Here is a 24,862-nt window from a genome sequence, read left to right on the forward strand (position 1 = left end):
ATGTTCAGCACATTCTTCCTCTTTCAGTTATTTTGGGAAATTCAAAAACTGAGGAGAAAAATACAAGAAATTGTGGACATTTGTTGTCCTCAAACAGTTTTAAGGGAACTGAGAACAAAGCATGAAAACTGAAGACTGTCACCAGAAAAATAGGATGCCAGGTCACCTTGGTTTAATGATTAAAAGTATAATGGGAGATTTGCATTGCTGTGCCTTTGGATGTTGGTGGTGGTGGAGGAGCAGGGGGGATATCAGGAAGACCGACTGTAGTAAAAATGAGGGGGGGGGGGGGGGGGGTCATTTTTCAATTCTCACCCGGGCGGCAGAACACCCAACAATGGCCCTGCTCTGCTGTCACATATAATATTGCAAAGACTCACTGCCTATACTGAGGACATAATAGGGGACTACCAGAATGTTTTTCGGAAAATAGATCAACAACAAACAGCACATTTTGCATCAAGACCACCAGTGAAAAAGTACGGGATTACAACAATAATATCCATTACCTGTCCACTGACTGTCAGAAGTAGGCTTGAGTGACAGTGAAACATTATGGGAAATCATAGCAGAATACAGAATCCCTAAGGTGCTCATCAGTCTTGTCTAAATATTTATGGAGAAGCCACTGAGAGGGGTAACATATTGTGGTTTGTTATTGAACTGATTTGAGAACAAAAATGAACTGAAGCAAGGTGATATGCTATCCCCACTTAGTTTCAACCTTGTCATGGAGAAAGTAGTAAGAGAAACCAAACAAGCAACAAATGTAAATATCACATGTAACCAACAAGACACACTCAGCTTTGTAAATGACATAGTTTTAATAGGAAGCAAAAGTGGTGAAATTGAAACACTGTTCAAGAAACTAAATGAAACCACCATGCAAACTGGTTTAAATATTAATGACAGAAAGACATAATACAGGATCATACAAAGGGAGAACATGACTACAAAACAACGTGATGACCTTCATATAGAAAAGTACACTTTCAGCAACACTTGCAGCTTCAGATACCATTGTGCAAATATAAATGTTTACAATAAAAGACATGTCAATACTAGATTAGACTATGGAACACAAACAAAGTTTACTTTCTCCTCCAAACACTTCTATTTTCCAAACACTTCTATCCTCCAAACTCCTGACCAGGAAAACCAAACTGAAACACTACAGCACAATCATCAGGCAAGTGCTGCTGCATGGAGCTGAAATATGGAACATGAGCAAAAGAGAAGAGCACGAACTTTCCACCTTTAAAATGAAGTGCACAGAAAGTTTTTGGACCAACATATGACCAAGAAACACAAAGATGCATTTGAAGATTTAATGAAGATCTAGCTAAGTTATCCAACCAACCCTCTCTAGTGAAGATTCCCAAAGCAAAACATTTGGAAGAAGCAGGTTATGTTGTCAGAATAGATCCTGACCGAATATTCCATCGGATATATGACAGGAAGATGGACGGCTCAAGACCCCTTGGGTGACCAAGAAGGAGATGGCAAGATGAGATGACATCAGATTGCAGAGTGATTGGTATCAATGGGTGGAAGGAAGCTACATGAGGCAGAAAGAACTGAAGTCAGATAGTAAGAGCTGCATGGGATTGTCATGTTGCAAAGATGTCAATAGAGTGATGGAGTGAGTGAGTGTGAGTGTACAAGATGGGTCTAAAAAAATTCGGAGAATAGTCTCAAAAAAAAGTTACAAAGAAAATTCCTTTACCAGCCTTCAAAGTAATGAGCATTGACTACATTGTTGGAAACTGTCAGCAAATGTTTCTTGTGGGATCACTCAAAGCGACATGGTCAAGCTTTGTTGGATATCCACAACATCCACAAATGCTTGTGAACAATTGTGCTTACATTGTCTTTGCTTATATTCAATTCTCCTGCTCTCATTCTCAAAGACAGACACTGATAATCCACCACACTCATTTGCTGTTGAAGGGCATTATGCGCATTGACCCCAATGTGGTTCATCCTCAACACCGACCTTTCCATCTCTAAACCACACAAACACATAATTTTTACTCGCTGCTTCAACACAATATACTTGCACTAAAATTCCATGAGTCTCTGTCACCATTTTCCCTAACTTGAAGTACAACTTGACATTAACATGTTATTCTGCTTTGTGGTCCATTTTGTAACAACATGAGTGCAACAGATGCTTGCAGATGTTTGGCAGCTGTATTTATAAGAATGAGAGCAGAAGGGCTGAAGACAGACATTTGCAGACATTGCAGATATCCAACAATGCGTGACCTCTGTGCTTCAAACAGTTCCACAAGACGTGTTTGCTGATAGTTTCCAGCATCTTCACAACTGATGTCAGAAGTGTGTTGAAGCAAATGGTGGCTACTTTGGAGACCAGTAATGGTATTTTGTTTGTAACTCCTATTTCCTTTACTTTCTGAGACCATTCACTGAATTTTTGAGATGCGCCTTGTGTAACACTGACCAGATACTAAAATTGCAATGTAGAAACCAACGGCAGAAAATGATCAGCAGACAACAATGACCTCAGAATTTCTAATCATCTGTATGTGGAATATGTTCTGTCCTTATTGACCCAAAACCTGCTTGCTCCCCTGCTACTGCCCTGCCCTGCTATTTCTGTTGTATTTTCATGTCTTGCAAAAAGTTTTGGCTGGGGTTAATCCACCTGAAATAGACTGGCTTTCTTTATTTGCAATCATCAAGCAGCTTCAGGTTTTTGAGCATGAGAGTTTATTGCAGGTGATCATTTTAAAGGTAGATTATAGTTTAATGTTCTGCCAACAGTTAGGTCACTAGAGATGGACCACAAATTCGTATTAGGGATGGATGGGGAAGGAAATCAGCAGTGCCATCTTCAAAGGAACCATCCCATCACTGGCCTTAAGTGATTCAGGGAAATCACAGAAAACCCAAATCTGGATGGCCTGATGAGGATCTGAACTATCGCGCGCCCCCACACTTGCCAGATTTGTTCACAATCTTAGTCACTATAATATTATCATCAGCAAAAGGTAGTTTAGATTTCCAAAATTGTTGGCAATCGAAATGCTGTATTTACTTTTGATGCCAATGTTTTGGATTCCACTAATACAAAAATGGGCACAGTTGGAATATTTTGTGACCAATCAATGGCTTTTCAGTGTGATCATCATCAAATACTGTTACAGAAGGCTGCATACTTATATGTAATTGGTTCAGGATTGAGGTGGATTGATTCATACCTTCCTAACATAAAGATGTATTTGGCAGTGCGGAAGATGTCTCAGCATCACCACCTGTGCAATGCTTCAGGGCTCATTTCTGGGTCCTCTACATTTTATTCTTTTTATTAGTGATTGAGTTCTCTGTATAGAGTATTGAAAGTTTGTCATGGTATTACTGATAACTTGATGATATACTAGAAGTGTCAGTGAATAAGGTTTCTACAGATATTGTGAACTGATTTATCAAAAACAATTTTTTCTGTCTACCTCATTGAAATAAGTTTTTGAAGTGTATAAGAAGTAGGAATAAAACTGTATGGCCAGCAGATGACATACTTATACACATGATACCTGGGTGTACATTGTCAAAATAAACTGAACAGACCAAGCTATATCCTAGGTCTATGCAAAAGTCTTCTTTTCTTCCCCTCAACTTTTGCTTTATGAATTGTTTGGTCATGTAGAAATATGGATACTATTAAATCGTCTTATTTTGCTTACTTTCATGCTATTATGGCATGTCGAATCATCTTCTGGGATAATCAGCAACTGGCTAGAAAAATTTCATATGCACAAAAATGAGTCACACATATCATGAGTGCAGTTCATCCTAAATCCAAACATAAATCTTTAGGGACGCAAAATCTGCACTACTACTGCACCATATATGTTCCCCTTACATGTTTTATTATGGAAAAAGGAAATCTTTAAATGTAACAGTCTGTATCATACAACATAAGAAGAAAAGAAGGCATCCACTTTGAGCTTACAAATTAAGTATTATGCAGAAGAGAGATTGAATTTAATGGTTGCAAGATTGTTAATGCTCTCCCTTCACAAACTGAGAGTATAGTGGAAGATGAGCATCTGTTTAAAAAACAAAGATATTTTCTGTTGGAAGACCCTTTTAAAACTGTATAGGGTGTACAAAAACTCCACTGACAGACTTCCAGAGGCAGTTCAGGGATACCTTCTAAATATTTTGGTACAAGGGACTAGTTACAGAGTTATTATACTTAATCTGCTTTCTTGTGCCAATTAGGTTTGCATCCGTTCTGCACTGAAAAGAGGGCACAACAGTGCAAATGTCAACACTATACACTGTGTGTATGTTTTCATTCACTCAGGGTACCTGCTGTTGACAACAGTAATGCTCTCTTTGTTATTTCCCTTGAGTTTGTATTCAGCACTGCTCAGTTCTTTCATGTTCTTTACAGATAAGGCCATATTTACAAGAGAGGTCACGTTCATCTGTAGGAACAGCCATGCATAGGATGACAAAAATCCACACACAGAAGTTTGCTGTGAAATTATGGGTTGGTATTATCAACAATTTTGTGCTTGGATATTACCTACTTTTTGATACACTGAAGGAAGCTGTGTGCAAAAAATCCCTTCAACATGTCCCCCCCCCCCCCCCCACAGTTCATAGAAGATGTACTGCTAAGAATTCATCAGCATATGTGATTTAAACATGACAGGGCACCAACACAATTTGCACTGATGTCAGGAACCACACTAAGGTACAGTTTGGACAACAATGGATTGGTCACAATGGTTCTGTTCCATGGCCAGCTTGTTCAACTGGCGTGGCACCAATGGACTACTACCTCTGTGGGCATGTGAAGAGCCTAGTCTATCTGACTCTGGTTGATATTTGCATGGGCCTGGTTGCTAGGATTATTGCAATCATGGAAGTAGTATGTCAAACTCTTAGAATTCTCTATTATGTAAGACAGTTGATGGTGCATCACTGTACACTCTGCTGTGGTCAGGGTTGTCAAAATTTTGAACAGTGTTTGTAAGGGAACAGTTCTGCATTTGTTACATGCTGATCATTGATCAAACCTATTGAACACACCAACGTAAAAGTGTACATGTTTCATTTGAGGATTGTTGCTTTACTCTGAGTTGTGTCTTGTATGTTGTATGTTTTGGTTATTGTATGTTACAGACAGCTTCACTGTTGTGAAAGTATTTTCACAGAAACAAGGATGAGTGTTGTAACAAACCAAAAGAATCAGAACTGCATTGTTATTCTGTAATGAGTCACCAGAGAGCACAGGTCCCTTATACCGAAATACTCGGAAGGTATCACCGAATGCCCCCTGAATGTTTGTCAGGAGAGTCCTGGTTCATCCTGTAAGAGAGTTCCTGAAATATAATATATAATATCAATGTACTTGTAACATTTAGATTCATTACCAGATCTTTGTGTGTGTGTGTGTGTGTGTGTGTGTGTGTGTGTGTGCATTTTGTCATCATAAGTATATCTCAACATTGTAATTTTTCTGTAAGGCACCTTTTATAATATGTACATAGTTAAGTATTTACTTGATTAGTACTGTTCGCTTAATCCCATATAATATTGTGTTCCAATAATCACAACAAGCTTGCAAAAGTGACTCATTCCATATCCTGCGATCTAGTCACAAAATGCAGCTAACACAAAATAAACAAACAAATATAAGCACTGGATTTGCATTTGAGAGGTATATGGTTCACATTGCCATCTGACAATTTAAGTTACATTTTCCATGGTTGTGCTAGATATCTCAAAGTCAATAACAAGATAGTTCCTCTATAAGGGACATGAATGATTTCTTGTGCCCTCATTGCATTCCTTTGTCAATAATTAGCTCAACTTGATGAGATGTTAAACCTTAAAATTCCTTTCTTACATTTGGAAGTAATACAGTTCAAATCACAATCCACTTGTGCTGGTTTTGGTTTCCCATGAATTCCTAAATCATTTAAGGCAAATGACAGGAGCTAGAGCTCTGATGAAAATAACACTTATTAAGCAAAGATTCAGGCGCTGGACTTGCCTCCTGGGGGATACTGATTCAAATCCCCATTCACACAACCATCCAGGTTTAGGTTTTTCCATAGTTTCTCTACACTGCTTAAGTCAAATATCAGCATATTTCCTTTGAATAAAGGACACAGATTATTTCCTTTTCCATCCTTCCCTAAACCAAGCTTGTAATCCATATCTGATGATCTCATTGTCAATGGGATACAAAAATCTAGCAATGGAAAGTCCAGGATGCAACCCCTCCTTCCACAATGATCTCTACCTGTTCAAATTTTGTCAGTCCATAGTCCTCACCAACCTAGTCCTGCAAAATCATATAAATTAGGTCCAAAGCTCCTTGCAGTACCTCTTCTCTACCCATAAAATTCTCCTACTCTACAATCCAAAATTCCTGCAGGCCATCACACATACTGAAACCCTTGCTCTCCAGAAACTAATGCAGTACGAACAATGCCACCTCAAAAAACTCAACAACCTGTTCACATCATACTCCCAGCTTGGACTAACATTATCTACCATCTCTACAAGAGCCTCCATCAAACCTCCCCTCACAGCCACCAAACCCTGTCTTGCAGAACTATCAGATTTACCACACCCTCAGAGACGCCCTCCCACCACCATACAGAGTCCATAACCTAAACAGACCTGCAACACAGTCATCAACCTGTCCTCCAAAAGCATCAGTCCCAAAGAAGTATCATTCTTTTCCAAAGGTTTTATCTTTCACCCCACTCCCAAATTGCTGAGCTTGTAAACAACTGCTCCTGATCCCTACAGCAGTAACACTTTCTCGCCACCAACCCTACCAATCAGATTCAATCCAAAACCAACACTGAACTCTACCTGAGTTAGTTTACTCCTCCACCCAACCATAATCCACCCCCACTGCCTCAAAATCACCCCATTAACTTTTCAGGATTTCCTAATGTCAAACTTTGCCTCACCATCATTCCCCAAATCGATTAACACGGAAACGACCTTACATCTGTAGGAATAACTGAAATTCACCACCTAAAAACTGACCTCAACATTACAATCCCACCTGCTGACAAAGGCTCCACCACTTTGCTTTTGAACTGCAGGAATTATCTGATGGAGTCCTTCCACCAGTTGTCAGATACAGCCACCTACAAACCCTGCCACAGTGGCTCCATCCCAGAAATCCTATGGGATCTCCAGGCCTTCTTCAAATCCTTAATTCAGTCCGAGAACCTCTCCCTTGTGTCTCTCTCCTCCTCACCCCCACCCCTTCCTGCACTCCTACCTTCCACATTCTTCCTAAGGTTCATAAACCCACCACACAGGATGACCCATAGTAGCTGGTGACTGTGCAGAGTGAGTATCTGCTCTCAATGACCAACACCTGCCACCTATTATCCATAGCCTATTTTCCTATATAAAAGACAGCAACCATCCCCTCCACTGACTCTCCACAGTTACTTACCCTCTACCATCCAGCACCCTGCTCATCACCATTGATGTCATCTCCCTCTACACTAACATCACCAATGCCCATGGACCAGCCACTATTGAACAGTACCTTTCCCAATGCCTGACTGACTCCAAACCTACTCACTCCTTCCTGATCATCATGACCAACTATATCCTCAACCACAAATACTTTTCCTTTGAAGGCATCACCTATAGACAAGTCTGTTGATTAGCAAGAGGCACCTACATGGAACCATCCTGTGCCAAATTTTTCATGAGTAATCTTGGGGAATCCTTCCTAACCACTCAGAATACTAAACCCTCATCTGGTTGAGATCCATTGATTACATCTTCCTCATCTGGACTAAGGGTGAGGATGCCCTATCCACATTCCTCTAGAACCTCAATACCTTCTTCAGCTGGTCTTCCTTAACCCAAAAAATTGCCTTCCTCTATGTTGACCTCCATCTCAAGGATGGCTACATCAGTATCTACGTCCACACCAAACATACCAACCCTGAACACCACCACCACTTTGACAGCTGTCATCCATTCCATACCGAGAAGTCACTTCTATACAGCCTAGCCACTGTCTAGCCACAAAAGAGTACTCCTCTCATGACTCAGTCCCATCCATGACTGAAGAAACTGAATCATATTCTCTGCCAGGGTTTTGACTGACTACCTGTCATCACGACCTGAAATGAAGAATATCCTTCCCACTAACCTCCCCACCCCTTCCAAAGTGGTATTCTGCCGCCCACTGAACCTACACTATATCCTTGTCTGTCCCTACTCCACTACTGCTCCAAATCCCTTGTCTTGTCGCTTATTTCTGTGCAATAGACCTAGATGAAAGAGATGTCCCATACATCCTCCCACTACCACCTACTTCAGTCCTGTCAAGGCATCCCCTACCCCCTCAGAAGCAGTACCACCTGTGAAAGCAGCCATGTGATTTAACATTAAGTCACAACAACTGTGCCACTTTCTATGTGTCTGTCCACATGAATGACCCCTGCCAACTGTGGACGAGAGACAGTTGGACTGCCTAGCTGCTGAACATGCCGCCAAGCATGATATGCTTCACTTTAATAATTGCTCCACAGCAAATGCCATCTGGGTTATTCCTACCAGCACCAGCTTTTCTGAATTGTGCAGGTGGGAGCTCTCCCTACCACATATCCTCTGCCCTTGTAACCTCTTGGCGTAAACCATAACTAGTCTGTGTAGTTCACCTCCTTCCCCCTCCCCACTCCAGTACTGGATGTGCTTCCTGTCCTGCCAATGCACCTTCTTCTCTCATCTTCCTTTCCCCCCTCCCCATCCCCCCCACCCCCACACAGCTTCCTGTTGCTGCATTTAACAGCATTATCCTGTCCTGGCCACATCCCTGCACGCTCCTCCAGGCAACACTCTTTCCCCACCTTTATCCTGCTATCCCTCCCCCTCCCGGCCTCATGCTTCCTCCTTAACGCCATCACTCATCTCCAACTGCTGCTCTGTCAGACACAGTCGTAGTTGTTCTCTAGCACCCTAAAACAGTGGCCTTGTGTTTGTGTGTTCTGCTTGTGTGAATGTATGTGTTTTCTACTACAGAACAATGTCTTTTCCCAAAAGCTTAACATTTTAGCAGTCTTTTTCATTGTGTCTGTCCGTGACTCAGCACCTCCTCCAGATAGTTGATAGTACAATCTAATATTCCTTTCATTTCTTCCAATACGCCTATACCAAAAGCTGTGAAAACATATTTAGCACACCAAACTGATAATCAGGAATAGTGGGAGTACAGGTCTCCCAGCCATCCAGTCTATATTTTCCATGGTTTTCATAAAATGATTAAGGTGCACACCATGATGGTTTCTTTGAAAAGGGGGCAGCTGATTCCATTCCCCATCCCTGCCCTATCCAAATTTCTAATATGTGTCTACCTTGTTGTCAAGGAAATGCTTAACTTCAATCTTCCTTTTCCATGACTCCATCTCAACTATCTACCAAACTACACACATCAAAAAAAGTTTTGCATCACCTTTGTTCTGAGAATTCCAAAACCTGTACAGAAAACTGGAATAGACATCAACATAAACATCATTTCCACCCTTTTTATTGCTCATGAAAACCACACATTGCATGTTGTACCACCATACAGCGAGACCTTCAGAGGTGGTGGTCCAGATTGCTGTCCACATCAGTACGTCTAATACCCAGTAGCACATCCTCTTGCATTGATGCATGCCTGTATTCATTGTGGCATACTATCCACAAGTTCATCAAGACACTGTTGGTCCAGATTGTCCCACTCCTCAATGGTGGTTTGGTATAGAGTAGATGCCTCAGAGTGGTTGGTTGGTCACGTCGTCCATAAACAGCCCTTTTCAATCTATCCCAGGCATGTTTGATAGGGATCATGTCTGGAGAACATGCTGGCCACTCTAGTCAAGCAATGTCATTATCCTGGAGGAAGTCATTCACAAGATGTGCATGATGGGATCATGAATTGTTGTCCATGAAGACAAATGCCTTACCAATACGCTGTCAGTATGGTTGCATGATCAGTCAGAGGATGGTATTCACATATCGTACAGCCGTTACGGTGCCTTCCATGACCACCTGCAGCATACATCAGCCCCACATAATGCCACCCCAAAACATCATGGAACCTCCACCTTGCTGCACTCGCTGGACATTGTGTCTAAGGCATTCAGGTGGATCGGGTTGCCTCCAAACACATCTATGACGACTGTCCGGTTGAAGGCATATGCGACACTCATCAGTGAAGAGAACGTGATGCCAATCCTGAGCGGTCCATTCGGCGTGTTGTTGGGCCTATTTATACAGTGCTGCATGGTGTCGTGGTTGCAAAGATGGACCTTGCCACGAATGTTGGGAGTGAAGTTGCACATCATGCAACCTATTGCGCACAGTTGGAGTTGTAACATGACATCCTGTGGCTGCACAAAAAGCATTATTCAACATGCTGTCAGGGTTCCTCCAAGCCATAATGCAGAGGCATGTAATCGACAGTTCCTGTCTCTCTGTATCTCCTCCATGTCCGAACAATGTAGCTTTGGTTCACTCCGAGACGCCTGGGCACTTCCCTTGTTGAGAGCCCTCCCTGGCACAAAGTAACAATGGGGATGTGATCGAACCACAGTATTGACTGTCCAGGCATGGTTGAACTACAGACAACACGAGCCGTGTAGCTCCTCCCTAGGGCAATGACTGGAACTGATCAGCTGTCAGACCCCCTCCGTCTAATAGGCGCTGCTCATGCATGGTTGCTTACATCTTTGGGCGGGTTTAGTGACATCCCTGAACAGTCAAAGGGACTGTGTCTGTGAGAGAATATCCACAGTCAACATCTATCTTCAGGAGTTCTGGGGACCAGGGTGATGCAAAACTTTTTCTTACGTGTGTATAAGGGGCAATCAAAAAGTTTCCATTGGAAGGCTGTACAGTCCAGAATCAGTATGCCAATCAGGCAGAATCACCATGAGCATTGAGCTAATCATCTCACAGACACACCAGTTTGAAAATACCTGTTTGGTAAAATACTAGGACCTACTGTGTGAAGAAGTCCTTAACTGCCCACTGCACATCCTCATCCACAGGAATTATCAATGCTTGAAGGCTCTTTCCAAGGGATTGAAGGCATGGTAATTGTTTGGGGGGAGATTGGGTCTATGGTGTCTCCCACCTGAGTTGGCATAACTTCTGCATTACAACATCTACAGTACAAGAACATGCATTATTATGAAGCAGCAGCACACTTGGCGCGCACGATTCCACAATGGTAGTTTTCGACAGGGATGTTGCTCGTACATATTCTTCATACTCGGATGGATTTCTACCAGTGCTTGTCCTTCAGCAGCCAAGAAAAAATGACAGCACATGGGTACTGTTAGGATGAATTTCGTAATAACATCACTATAGTTCACGCTTCCACAATTACTGCATGTGTCTTGCAAAGGCATGAATGCCACACTAATCCCTTGCCTACATGTCGGTGGTTGTATACCCACATCAAAGTTACACTACATTGCATATACACTGCAGCAATGTTCTCAAATCAAAACTTTTTGATCGGCCATTATATAACATTCCCCCCTATGAAATCGTACATTTGGTTTAAAGTTTATTATTGAAATAATGACTGAAGTTTTATGAATTCCTGAACTGTGTAAAAATTTTAATAACAATATTATGGTTTGTATTTATTTTATGCTTCCATAATTTATGTGACATATTAAATCTCAAATAGCTGCCACATCTTTTTTTACCATTTGTTTTGTTCTAGTACATTCTTTGTAACATTATTTGCCATCTGTGGTGTATCAGCAATAATGTTTAAATCAAACAAATATAAAAAATATTATAATATAATGTTGATTCTCAACTTACTTTATGACTGAGGATGCTAAACCCTGGGTTGGGGAATCAGTACAATGATTTGAGGCACATAAACACCATTAACACTGCAATCCACGAAGGAAAAAACTTTCAAACTGTGTGGGAGGAGCATTTGCAATACCTGGCAAAAAGAATTCACATCACAAATTCTAACAGTGAAGGAAGACAGGAAAATATTATGACATTGGAATGAAGTGTGTTGCCCATATGTGGACAAGTAGAAGGATAAGATTCCTAAAAACGTTCTCTCCTCATTACAAGTAAAGATTTTATTGGGAGTAACTTTTGCTAATTAATCTCTCATTTGGCCACCACTACCATATCTTACCAGTGTCCATAATGTTGATGCACTGTGAAAATTTTTCTGGGAAAATAAAACTATTTTAATGCTGATAGGTGAATTTAGCCATATTTTTGTTCAAGGTTGTACCAGAACTTTTGTAGTTCCTTTACAGTGATAAATTCTTTCCAAGTAAGTTATATATAGGGCGTCGCTCCCAAGAGTCACCAAGTTCAGTTTCTCTGGTGTTTCAGCAGATATTTGCTATTTCATTTTTGCATTGCGTAGCTGAAGTCAGCCAAACGAATAGTGCTCATTGATGCCCAGTGTTGATGGAAAGCATCGGTTTGTTTCCAGTTATAAGCAGAATTATTTTTAAAATGTCCCAGATTATTGACAAGTATTAACAAGGACAGCAAAACTCAAAGATAACCAGTATTCCAGCAGCAACAGCACTTCTCTGGCCTGGGTTGACTGTTACTGCCGACCATGCAGCACTACAGAGTCACTGCTGGATTGCTGTTTATTTTTTGTGGTCTACTGTGTCTGATAGTTACATATTGATAAAAAGAATATCAGAGTAGACTAATTTGGGAGTGTACTATCAAATGGGTGTGTAAAATTCCAATTTGTTTGTAACTGGAAATAAACTGACGCTTTCTGTTGACACTGGGCATACCATGAAAGATGTGATGATCAGTCATTGTTTGGACTGACTCCATCTACACAATGCAAAAATTAAAATGCAAGTATCTGCAGAAACACCAACAACTAGTCTTAAAATTCTCATTAATGCCATGTACTCTGGCTAAGATGAACTGGTATTCAGTCAGTGATCACAATTACAGCAAGAGTGGTCTCTTTCCCTGTAGGTTCATTCAGCCATGTGCTATTGATCAGCAGTGTGGAATTTACCAGAACAGATATTTGCTATTTGAAACCATCTTCATGTCAATTAAGGATTTTGTTGCTGCAAATATAATCATAACTACTACTAAGTTTTCAGTTCATTTTGTATAAAAATAACACTTTTCTAGCTTTCCCTGAAGAACTTATACTTGACCGCTCCATCATTTTTTACATCATAATATCAGTGCTAAAGTCCTTTTTTTCCAAAATTTTGCTCTTCAGAACATGAGGGGTATTAAAACATTGTATACTCAGACCACTATACCACAAATACTGTTGACTGATGAATCTTTTGTACTGAATGGGAATCCACACACACCATCTTCAGGCAAGACATGACTTCATCTCATCATAATTTCTGGAAGGTTACATGTTGCAGTAGGCCTCTTGCAATCCTTAACTGCAGTTTATTATCTTTTTTTTATTATTCAGGCATTTTGTCACTGATATAAATCACAGTAGGCATCAGAGAAGCAACAGCATTGTCAGACTGGCACATCGAGCCACAGTGTGTCTGCAAAAAGCTGTCACATCATCTACTTCAGTTCCTTGGATTCTCACACTCTCCTCTTTAGGAAAATACACATTAATATCTACAAGGTTAGAGTGTTTTTCATACGTCCTTCAGTTATTGCCATCAAATAATGCCTTGAATAGAGGATGGAGCAACAATAGGTCAGCTGACCAATCCACTCTAGAACAGAACTGCCAAGAGGTTTACTTTAGTTCTTTTTTTCTGTTGCCAAGTGTGGAGTGTTGCCCACTCATTGCTAATTGTTGCCTAAGGGAAGCAGCATCCTCAGAATGCTATACAGCAATTCAAACAAATAATATTAGTGATTTTATTTTTAGAAAGCAAATTGACAATACATAACTTTGATTACTGCAAATGTTGCTAGCGAGAGATGACAGGAAAACAGTAAAGTTCTTGCTATACGCAAAGGCCTAGTAAGCACTTGATACAGATCACAACAATCTGATAGCTTAGCACTAATGTCCATTGCAGATTAGACTGATCTGAATAGCCGAGGCTAGCAGGAGCGGCACTTATATTCACTTCTTCCAGGTGTCACTCTTGGTGCGGTGCAGTCCAATCCATGCACCATTGGCTGATGTTTCCTCACCGCCTTCTCTGGTCTTGCATACTGCATCTTCGTTCCAGCTTTTGTGGTTATGCCAGAACACCAAGCATAACCCAAACCACATATAAGGCAACTGGAGTAGATAGAAATAGCTGCTTTGCTGAAAAACTTCACTTTCTCAGGTGCCTTCAGAACATTATGGAAGGAAGAACTGAAGGAAGTTTGAATTCTGAAACAGTTTAGGGAAATTTGGATCAGGGTGGGTGGGTAGTAATTTGTACGCACATCCCTGTTCAGCAGGATCAGGTTGAGCTACAGTCGCAAGTGCAAGTCTGGAATGAATGCCTTGCAGAAGCAGGCCTATGACACAACATAAAGAGAATGCAGTATCTCACCACAGACCTAAATTACCCATATACCATAAGAGGCAATGTTGTTGACGTTCCAATAACAAGGACTCAAAAATTGCTGCTAATGGAAATCTCAGCAAACTGGCTAAAGGCAAAAGTATATCAGTCTGTAATATTACATGCCACTGAGGATGCTTCATAAATAACAGCAGTGAAATGAGTATAGCAAAAAACAAACTGTCTTTCGTTTAGTTGCATAGGTAGAAATCGGTAATATGTTCAGCTGCACTGTGTGGTGCTGAAAGCTGGCCTATGACAAAAAGAGTGGAACAACAACTTTCTGCCATGGAAAACAAAGATGTTCAGGTGGAGATCTAGATTAACACTGCACGATCACATCACAAATCATGAAGATATGCCATAACACCAATAGTAGACAAGATGAGAGAAAGCTGTCTATGATGTATGGGCATTTTCTTAAAGTGGCGAAGACTAATTTTAGTTTAAAGTAAATGGTAAATGGCCAGTAGGATAATGTAGGCAGTGATGGCTTGATATCCTACACAAAGGTCTCAAGATCTCAGGCCTTCATCCTGAACAGACCCAATCAGGTAAAATAGCGACAGAGGGCCAAAACAGCAGACACTGCCTGCATGCAAGACAAACACCAAGGAAGAAGAAGGGGGGAAAAGAAAGAAGGAGAAGAAATGATCATCATCTGAAGAAGACTTTTCCCATGTATCATGAACAAGTGACAGTATAATTACTGCTGGTTTATATGCTATTTCTCCTACATTGAAGAGGGGGAAAATCATGCTGTAAATTTCTATTTCAAGTAACTGCTCTTTTTACTAATGACTGCAACAAATATGAGTGCAGCCAGTCTGTTGCAGACATTACATTCCCTCTATGCCACTTATTATACACACTTTCATGAGCTATGAATTACCTGCATCAGTTTTACGATACTACCTTAATGCTTTCACTAGAATGTGCAGTTCATTTCACATTCCAGTTGCTAATAGATTATGAGCTAAGGTGAGAACTCTAAAAATGTAACTGAGTGAGTCTTAGCTGTGCTCATACTGTTTTCATCACCAGTGTGTTTAGAATCATTAGCTACAGGGATTACATTTAAGGACTCTTCTGGCTAACTCACAGCATCCTTAAGACTATGACATGATGGGTATGTTGCTTATCTTTATCTGTTACAGCCAACACATGAACAAATATGGAGCTGCTCTGTATTTAAATGTTAAACTGCTATTAAGACACTATTCCAAATGCCATTACAAAAAAATTGAACACTTTGTAAGCTGCTGAAACTGTGTATATTGTTTATATACTCAACATTTGAATAAACATTGAATGAAAAGCAGTGAAACAATATTTTCTTAATTGGTACTGGCTGAGTCACATTTGCAGCTGTGTATATTTCAGTTTCCCAGAGGAACACTTCAGTTCATAAACATACTTTTCATGAATAATCCTAAAAATTCTTTGCTTTGATCCACATATTGTGGAATGTTTATGTCCATGTGGTTCCAATCCACAGGGTGAAATTGGCATGGTATTCTTCCATGAAATGTATTTTCATTTCAGGTTCAAAATGATAATTCCAGTTAGTACAGTGGATGAGAAATGATAATTCCTATCCTTTTAACATTCAAGTAATTTCATATAACCTTACCCTTGAGTCTCACTAGCTAAGCATCCAGGAACCAGTCACGTCAGAATTCCATGTATTCTGACTCACTGATTATGGTAATGATTCTTTGCCATAAGGTACAGTTGGAAGACTCCTGGCTACAATTCCTGTAATTTTATGGTGGAATTTGCAGGAGTCAGTTTTGATGGTGACCCATGTGTTGTAGATATGATGGATTTCCAAAAAGCTGACTCAATGATACCTATCATTTTACTTCATACCTCTGTGTGTGCTGTAATTAATCTAATCTCGTCCTCATGATTCCTGTGTAAGCAATAACTAGGGGGTTGTAGTATCAATGTCTTGGACTTTGATCTCCACCTCTTTCATGGCTCCATCTGTGTTTCTGTCCCCACTAACCAATAACAGTACCTGCATTTTGACAGCCGTCATCCTTTTCACACCAAAGAATCACTCCCATATAGTCTGGCCACCCAGGGATGGTGCATCTGCAGTGATGAGAATTCCCTGCCCAGTATGCTGGAGGTCTTACATAGGCCTTCACAAGCAGGTGCTATCAACGAAACCTAGTCTGCAAGTAGTTTCTTTCCACCATACTCTCACACACCCCTAATCCCCCACGCCTCTCCCCCAAGAACCAGCTGCAAAGGCGCACTCCCTCATCACTCGGTATCAACCTAAACTGGAGCAACTGAGTGACATCCTTTGCCAGGATGTCAGCTACTGGTTGTTGTGCCCAGAAATGAGGGACATTCTACCCACAGTCCTTCCCACCCCTCATCAAACGGTATTACACCACCCACCCAAACTAAACAGCATCCTGATCTATCCCTATACCATTCCCACTCTCAAACCCTTGCCCATATAGGTTATATAACTGTGTGAGACACAGATGTAAAACCTGCCTGATTCACCCAACCAGCACATCAGAGTCCAATCCTGTCACAGTCTTCTTCTATCCCATCACAGGCAGGGCAACTTGTGAAAGCAGCCATGTCATATATCAGCTCTACTGCAATTTTTGTACAGCATTTTATGTGGGCACAACCATCAATCAACTGCCCACACAAATAAACAGCCACTGCTAAATTGTGGCCAAGACTAGAGCTGACCACCAGAGGAGGAACTCACTACTGGGCACAACGTGCTCAGTTTCAGTGGCTGTTCCACAACCCATCCATCAGGATCCCTTTTCTTAGCACCAGCTTATCTGAAATCTGTAGATGGTAGTTAACCCTGTAACACATCATTCGTTCCCTTAATCCTCCTGGCCCCTGGCTTCAGTTTCATCTAATGTCCTGCACCCACACTTTCTTTTCAACAGTGAGAGAGAGAGAGAGAGAGAGAGAGAGAGAGAGAGAGAGAGAGAGAGAGAGAGAGAGAGGTGTGTGTGTGTGTGTGTGTGTGTGTGTGTGTGTGTGTGTGTGTCCAGTATAAAAATAAAGGTCTTTTCCCTTCTAGAATTTACATTTGAGGTCAATTTCTCCCAGATAAATCAGAACAGAGGGCATAAGAGCAAATAAGGAAAGTAAAACAACAACATTTCATACCTGCAAATACAATGAGATAAATACTAACTGAAAAATATTGTAGGAATGATTCATTAAGCAGGTGACTTATATTCTTTGTTACAAAAACATACACTTCCAGAATGGAAATTCATTGATTCCTTACTCCTCTTTTCATTTTAGGATTCTGTAGTCATATTGTTGTACAAGGGTGAACACAACAATTGTGTCCAACAATCAAGTTATAGCTACTTGCAATTATACTTCAATAACTTGATTTTCAGTTCTTAAAGTTGTATGTAATGAGTTCACTTTCAGGGTCCTGCACTATCAGTTTGGTATAGTCTCATCCATTAAGTTGTCCTTTATCATAAGAGAGAGAGAGAGAGAGAGAGAGTGATACGAGAAATTAAATGAAGGCTGTTTCCTGCATTTCCAGAGTATGCTTATTCACAATTGTTAATGGTGACAAATAAAAATCTGTTGGTGACCTGATCTGTACAGTCTTTCTATTTGGTTAAATTCCTTTCTATTCCAGAAAAGTTGTCAACCTTTCTCATAGTAACATAGTATTAATTCCATTAAAGGTCACTATAACTTCAAAAATTTGTATTTCTATGAGACGCCACTGATGATGACCTTTTGTTTATTTCAGGTGAACATAATCATTCCATGTCTTGTTTTGGTTATCTCTGTGTACCTGATAATAGCTCCAATAATAGACAAACCACAAATTGAATACTTATATGCAGCTCTCTTCATAGTGGGCAGTCTTATTTTTTATGTGCCCTTTGTGATCAAGCGACATTGGTTCAAGAGGCTTGGTATGTATCATATGTATCACCTGATTTAAGTTAAACATAAATGAAATATTTTTTACTCATGTAGGCTTAGGTTGTTTATATTTATGTATCATTACAAAAGACTGTTTATTTCCTGGACTTGACAAATATGCATATATCTCAGACGAACAAAATTTGCGGCCAACAACAAGACTGACACTGAGCCATGTTATTCTCAGGATAGACACAAACAGCATTATATATGTACTCAGTACCAAATGGAAGAATGAGTGAAGCCTCACACAGTCAGTATTAATCATCTCTCGAGAGAAGAAATACAATAAAATTAAAGAACAATGTTGTCTTAAATGTAACACATCTCACAGAGTATCAGGCACACACTTTGCTTAGTGAGGCAATAAAACTGTGTATTTAAGAATGATGAACACTAGTTAAGAGATTATGCATGCCACATCTAGAAAATGGCAACAGCTTGTAAATTTACAAACCAAACTAACAGATCAGTGAATGGAACCACTAATTGAAAATCTTTTGTCACAATACTGCAGTTTGGAGCTGGGACACTTAAATGTTAATAACATTTAGATAGGCAATCAAATTATTGGAGAACTCCAAGAATTCAGTATCAAAATTTGATTTCCCTTCACTGGCGATGAAAAATCTTCCATTAAATCGAGGAAAGACTTGTGAAAAATAAATGAAGTGGTTCTAAAACATGCTTTGTTGCCATCAGAGGGCAAAAATATAATAAAATCCTTTGAAAAGACTGAATTGTACAATAGCAACTAACAGTAACTTCAGAAACTGTTGTTGCTTCTACTGTTCGGTATTCATACTAACAATATTCTTAATGACTGGAGTGATGTACATAATTGCTTAAAGATCAGGTATCTTAGATACATAGGGACTACAGAAAGTTAGTTACACATGTCATCTCACTCTAAGACCATTGTGCTGTAAGAGTGGCACACTGTCAGATGAGGGTACGTGTGCTGAGTGCCCTGTAGACACAGTTCTGCTGTATAACATGAGCTTCACAGTGTGCAAGTGAAATCAGCCATCTGGAAACATACTGCAAAGTTGAAGTACATGGGGCAGTACAATTCTTGTGGGAAAAACATGTAAATCATACACAGATTGACCATGAAAGTCTGCTGGCATATAGACCAAAAGCAACATCATGTCCAGCTGTAGTGAAATCATGCCAACAATTTGATCAAGGCCACACAGACACGGGTGATGCTGATACATTATACATTCCAGATCTAGCACCATGTGCTTTCCATCTTCTCAGCATGCTAAAAGAACATCAGAAAGAAAGAGACTTCCCAATGATGAGGACATTCGCAAAGAGGTTCTCCAATGGTTCTACAACCAAGGAGCTAGTTTCTATCATCGAGGAATTGAATGATTGGTAGAATGTTCTGACTGTTGTTTAGAGAAATGAGGTGACTATGTTGAAAAATAGTGCCATGTTTCTGTGTCACTTTGAAGTGTAGTTCAGCATTCAATAAAAGCGACTTAGTCTTCCATGGTAATGTACACTTCTTATTGAACTGCACCCAAACTTTTGCAAATCCTTATACCTGATGGCCAAACATGGGAAAATGACCAATGGACTGCAGACACTCTGAGCAAACTGAATTCTCAATGAACGCAGATTAAAAATTTCCATAGGCTGGCCAAAACAAGCAGTATTCAACATTTAATATACTATAATAGAGGGAAACATTCCACGTGGGAAAAATTTATCAAAAAACAAAGATGATGTGACTTACCAAACGAAAGCGCTGGCAGGTCGAAAGACACCTCCCTTAAAATCCACATCCTTTCGTCTTTCCCTCTCCTTCCCTCTTTCCTGATGAGGCAACAGTTTGTTGCGAAAGCTTGAATTTTGTGTGTATGTTTGTGTTTGTTTGTGTGTCTTTCGACCTGCCAGCGCTTTCGTTTGGTAAGTCACATCATCTTTGTTTTTTGATAAACATTTAATATACTGTTACATGCCAAATATTATCAGACAAAAGCTTCAAACATTTCCCACCATAGAAGTAGTGAAAGTAAAAAAAGATTAACAAACAACACTTTCAATATCAAACAATGGGTAGAATCTGGAAAAATAAAGATTCATGAAGCACTGTCACAAAAGAGAAGTAGAAGTGGGAAAAGGACCATCAGTTATGCTGGTGGGATGGAAGGCACGTGTAGTACTGGGGTGGGACCAGCGAAGGGGATAGGAAGGTAGTGGACAAAGACTGGCACTAGTCCTTCCCCTCCACCTGATTATCCCCTTCACTGCACCCCCTAAAGTTCTACACATGCCTTCTATTCTGCCAGTGCATCTGCACAGTCATTTCCCCTTATCTGTTTCTCTCCTCTCCTCTCCTCTTCTCTCCTCTCCTCTCATCTCATCTCATCTCCTCTCCCCTCCCCTCACCCCTATCCCTCCCAGCACAACGACCCCATGCTGCATTTAGCAGTGCTATCCTGTCCCTATCACATTCCTGCATGCTCCCACAGGTAGTGACAGCACAGTGATAGCATTTTCCCCTACCCATACCATGATATCCCTCCACCTCTCTGCCCTATGCCTCTTCTGTACACCCACTACCCACCATAGCAAAGATTATGGCTCACTTCAGAACAGTCTCAGTCTGATGAATGACATAGTCCAATGACTTAATATTCTTTCCCATTGTGTCTGTCAGTGGCTCAGTGTCTCCTTTATATGTAAAGTACCAATCTTTCCATTTCATATTGTTAAAAAGGAATAATCTATATTATGGTTTGCTTTGTTGACAATTGCTTATTACTTTTTTTTCCAAACAACACTTACTACTGGAAAAATCTAGCTAGCAAATAAAATTTAATATGTTATTGAAGTTCATATCTTATGACTATTTTGTTGTTTAAAATTTTTCCACTAATGTTTATTTTATCTACATTCCAGGTTTCATTAATGTGTTCCTACAACTACTACTTGAAGTTGCTCCAACCCAATCCATGTACGAATAGCAGTATCACTGACGGATCTAAGAAGCTTATCAAATGCATGATACAGTAGCAGAATCTCATACTGTTACACAGTAGTCAAAATTCGGACAATGTTAGTTCTCCTTTGTATGATTCAGAAAAGATTAAGATAATAAATCATGAAAAGTCAAAGTATCCTCTGCTGAGCATAGAACAGTGTACTGAAAATCCTGCTGTGTGTCAGCTATTATACAGAAATATTATAGGAGGAAATAACATTGTGTTGTATAAGCTAGAACAAGTTAAAGTATTTACAATGTTCTTAATTCTTTGTTGGTGTTCCCCTTGCGCTAAAAATAAAAAGAATTAATGAAAGAGGTTCAGTGTTACACTTTTAATGTATTTGGCATTAGTTTATCACTTTAACAGCATTTTATTATGATCATAAAAATGACTAAATTTTTATTTTAAAAAATGGACTTAATTTTTTTGTTCTACTTTTATTAGTCTTATTTTTTTGTTTGGTGCAACCTTCAGAGATGAAACTCAATTTGTAAAAGTTGACAAAACACATTCCAATTAACTCTCTGAGTTTTGTTTAATTTTTTTTAAATTAAGGACAGATGTTGCTGTACAAAAAACAAAATGTTACAGTTGCTCGTATTTGTGAATATTAAAAAAGAATGGTTGGAATGTAAGAGATAAAACTTTCACCTTTCTGAATTTCAGTGCTGAAAAGATCTGTAGGCTATTGCCTGACAGTTATATGATGACATTTGTTGTGAATTTAGCCTCAGTTTTACAATAATGAGATGTCCGTGCCATATGGATTGTAGCATTTGGTCACAAAGTACTAATATAAGAAATATTTGTTTTAAACATTAAAATTTAAAACAATCTGTAAAATGAGTGGCATAAGAAACCATACCACTTACATTATGAAACAACGAATGTAACTGCCAGAGCAAGACGAAAAGCACATGAGCATTATGCATATCCAAATTGACAAAATTTGAAATACTTGAACATATTATTCAAACCTGGAGCACTAAAGGTATTATGTTAACTTCTCAGTGATATTCCAATGAGAAATATTTTTGTTACATGTCAGTTACATTTTGATAAATTTTATAATTGTATAAGTATATTTTACAGTTGAATAGTAAATATTTTAAGAATAACTATATTGTCCTCCAGGTAAATGGTCTGTTAAATAAATATTTGTTTCAAGATGCTGAAATTAAGCTGAATAATGTGCTGTAAAAAATTAGTTTATTACAGATTGAGGATAAATTGAAAGACGATTTAAAATATTTTCAATAGTTGCAAATTGCCTGAGAATTAAGTTGTTTATCAAGTTGGTATTCAAAAATTGACAGGTTCCTTGCCTTGTACACAGTTTTCAGACAAATACACTTGTGCCAGATGATGTAACATGCATTTTGTGTACATTTTCATTCCCAAGATGAATGGTTGTCTGTTGAAAATGTAATGAACTTAAATGATGACTGAATATAAATTACATTTAGAAAAATAATCAGCTTCATGATTGAACTTTTTTACAACAATAATATGTTCAGTTTGAACTACTTTTCTATTCAGTGATGTAACAGGTATTCATTGTGTTATCATAACTTCATTTGATCACTCTTCACCAGCAATGATATTAACTCAGGTAGTGTAATATTACTGAGTCAGTGAGTGTCTGTCTGTTTGTTTGATAGAGAGAAAAAAAACTGAGCCAAACATCTTCACAAATGTTTTGGTCAATGCTACAGTATTTTCCATTCACCAATTACAAATATAACAGGGGGAAAATTAATCCTCAAGAATGTAGACTTACATTTCTTTCACATTAAAGGTAAGACATCTGAACACACAAACTGATTCCACATGCTACAACAGGTGACATGTATATCAATTCAGTGAATTAACATAAAAATGAGAGTATCCACAAGAAAACTATGGCAGTAGATAGAATTTTCAACAAATACATGGGTGATCGAACCTTGAAATGAGAAAAACAAATGTGTTCAAATATTTTAATGCCCATGAAAGAAAAAGAGATCATGTTAACTACGTGAAGATTTTTCTTTTAATCTGTCTTGTGCAGAATAGTGTATGAAAAAGAAAGTTAGATAGTTGATCACATAGATACACAATGCCAATGTAATGAACAGAATGAAACTTTCAGTGTATCATTATTTTATAGTGTTCAACAGGTATATTTAAAGGGCCATATTTGAGCAAGATTTATATAGTACAAGTATCAAAATCCAAGCAAAAATAATGTGTACACAGCTCTCTTTTTGAGACAGAAATGAGTGATGATACTATGCAGCAAATCAAAATAAAATTCAGATATGTTTAAGGTAGAACAGTCTTTTGAAATAAAATTTTATTTGAGGCTGTCAATCAGCACCTGCAAAGCACCTTTTAAGAAAAGAAATAATCAGTCATCAACTGCACAAACTTTTATTTAATTAATTTCTTGCCTAGTTTCAGCAAATTAATTTGCATCTTCAGAAGAGCATATAATTAATAATTTATGCTAATACTTCTATAAATGGTGACAGCTTTTTTTACCTGACAGGTAGAAGGTTTAAAATTGTATTTGTGGCTGTCAATTGGCAGCTGTGAATTACATGTTAAGAATAGAAATAATCAGTTGCCAGCTGCACAAATTTTCATTAAATTAACTTCTTGATTAGCTTTGGCAAATTAATTTGCCATCTTCAGAATCATTGTTTGATTTAAAACAAACAACTTATTTTATATTAATGATGCACTGAAAACAACCTTATAATTATTCAAAATATTTGTGTGAGGGCAGATCATTGTTCACCAAACAGAAGATATGTCACATAGGATAAGTCTTACTAACAACCTATACTGCTTTGCTACAAAACTTCATGTGATGTTGCGTTGAAAGTCGCTAGTTTTACTACCTGCAAACTTAATCCCAAATCTAAAGTGTCTGGAACAGTGATTCTATTTTTAGAAGTATTCTGGGACTTTAAGAAAGAGGAAAAAAGGAGGGAGGGATGGGTGGAGGTAGTAAGATTGTAGACGAGAACATGTTTATGTAGGAGCCTTAGTAAAAGATAGAGAGAGATACAAAGCAAGCAAAGAAGTACTCAATACATAAAGTCAACAAAAATAGCCCACAGAGAAGTCTGAGTAAAGTCTGGAATAGTAGAAGAAAGAAAACTCCCAGAAATAAAAAAAAAGCAATTGTAATGAGAAATGAGTGTAATAACTTACTAAAATATACTACTAAAATATACATGAAGAGTACAAATAGGAAAATGAAAACAATGGTCTTCCTAATGTCCCTCACATAATCTGCTGCAAATATTAGAATAATGATCAGCTCATTGACACTTGTTTTGTAATCTGTTGAGATGACTGTCACAAAAAAGTAAT

General features: G+C 38.9%; 1 protein-coding gene across 2 annotated transcripts in view; it reads left to right on the forward strand.

The window, feature by feature from the left end:
- Positions 1-22,941, forward strand: part of LOC124722124 (b(0,+)-type amino acid transporter 1) — a 579,051-nt gene extending 556,110 nt beyond the window's left edge. For both annotated transcript variants that reach the window (XM_047247330.1, XM_047247329.1), the window contains exons 11-12: positions 18,319-18,487; positions 21,414-22,941. In XM_047247330.1, the coding sequence (XP_047103286.1) occupies positions 18,319-18,487; positions 21,414-21,478 (234 nt within the window). In that variant the 3' untranslated portion in view covers positions 21,479-22,941. The remainder of the gene's footprint in view (positions 1-18,318; positions 18,488-21,413) is intronic.
- Positions 22,942-24,862: the final 1,921 nt, after the last annotated feature.

The sequence above is a fragment of the Schistocerca piceifrons genome, chromosome X (assembly GCF_021461385.2).
Source record: "Schistocerca piceifrons isolate TAMUIC-IGC-003096 chromosome X, iqSchPice1.1, whole genome shotgun sequence".
Classification (NCBI taxonomy): Eukaryota; Metazoa; Arthropoda; class Insecta; order Orthoptera; family Acrididae; genus Schistocerca; species Schistocerca piceifrons.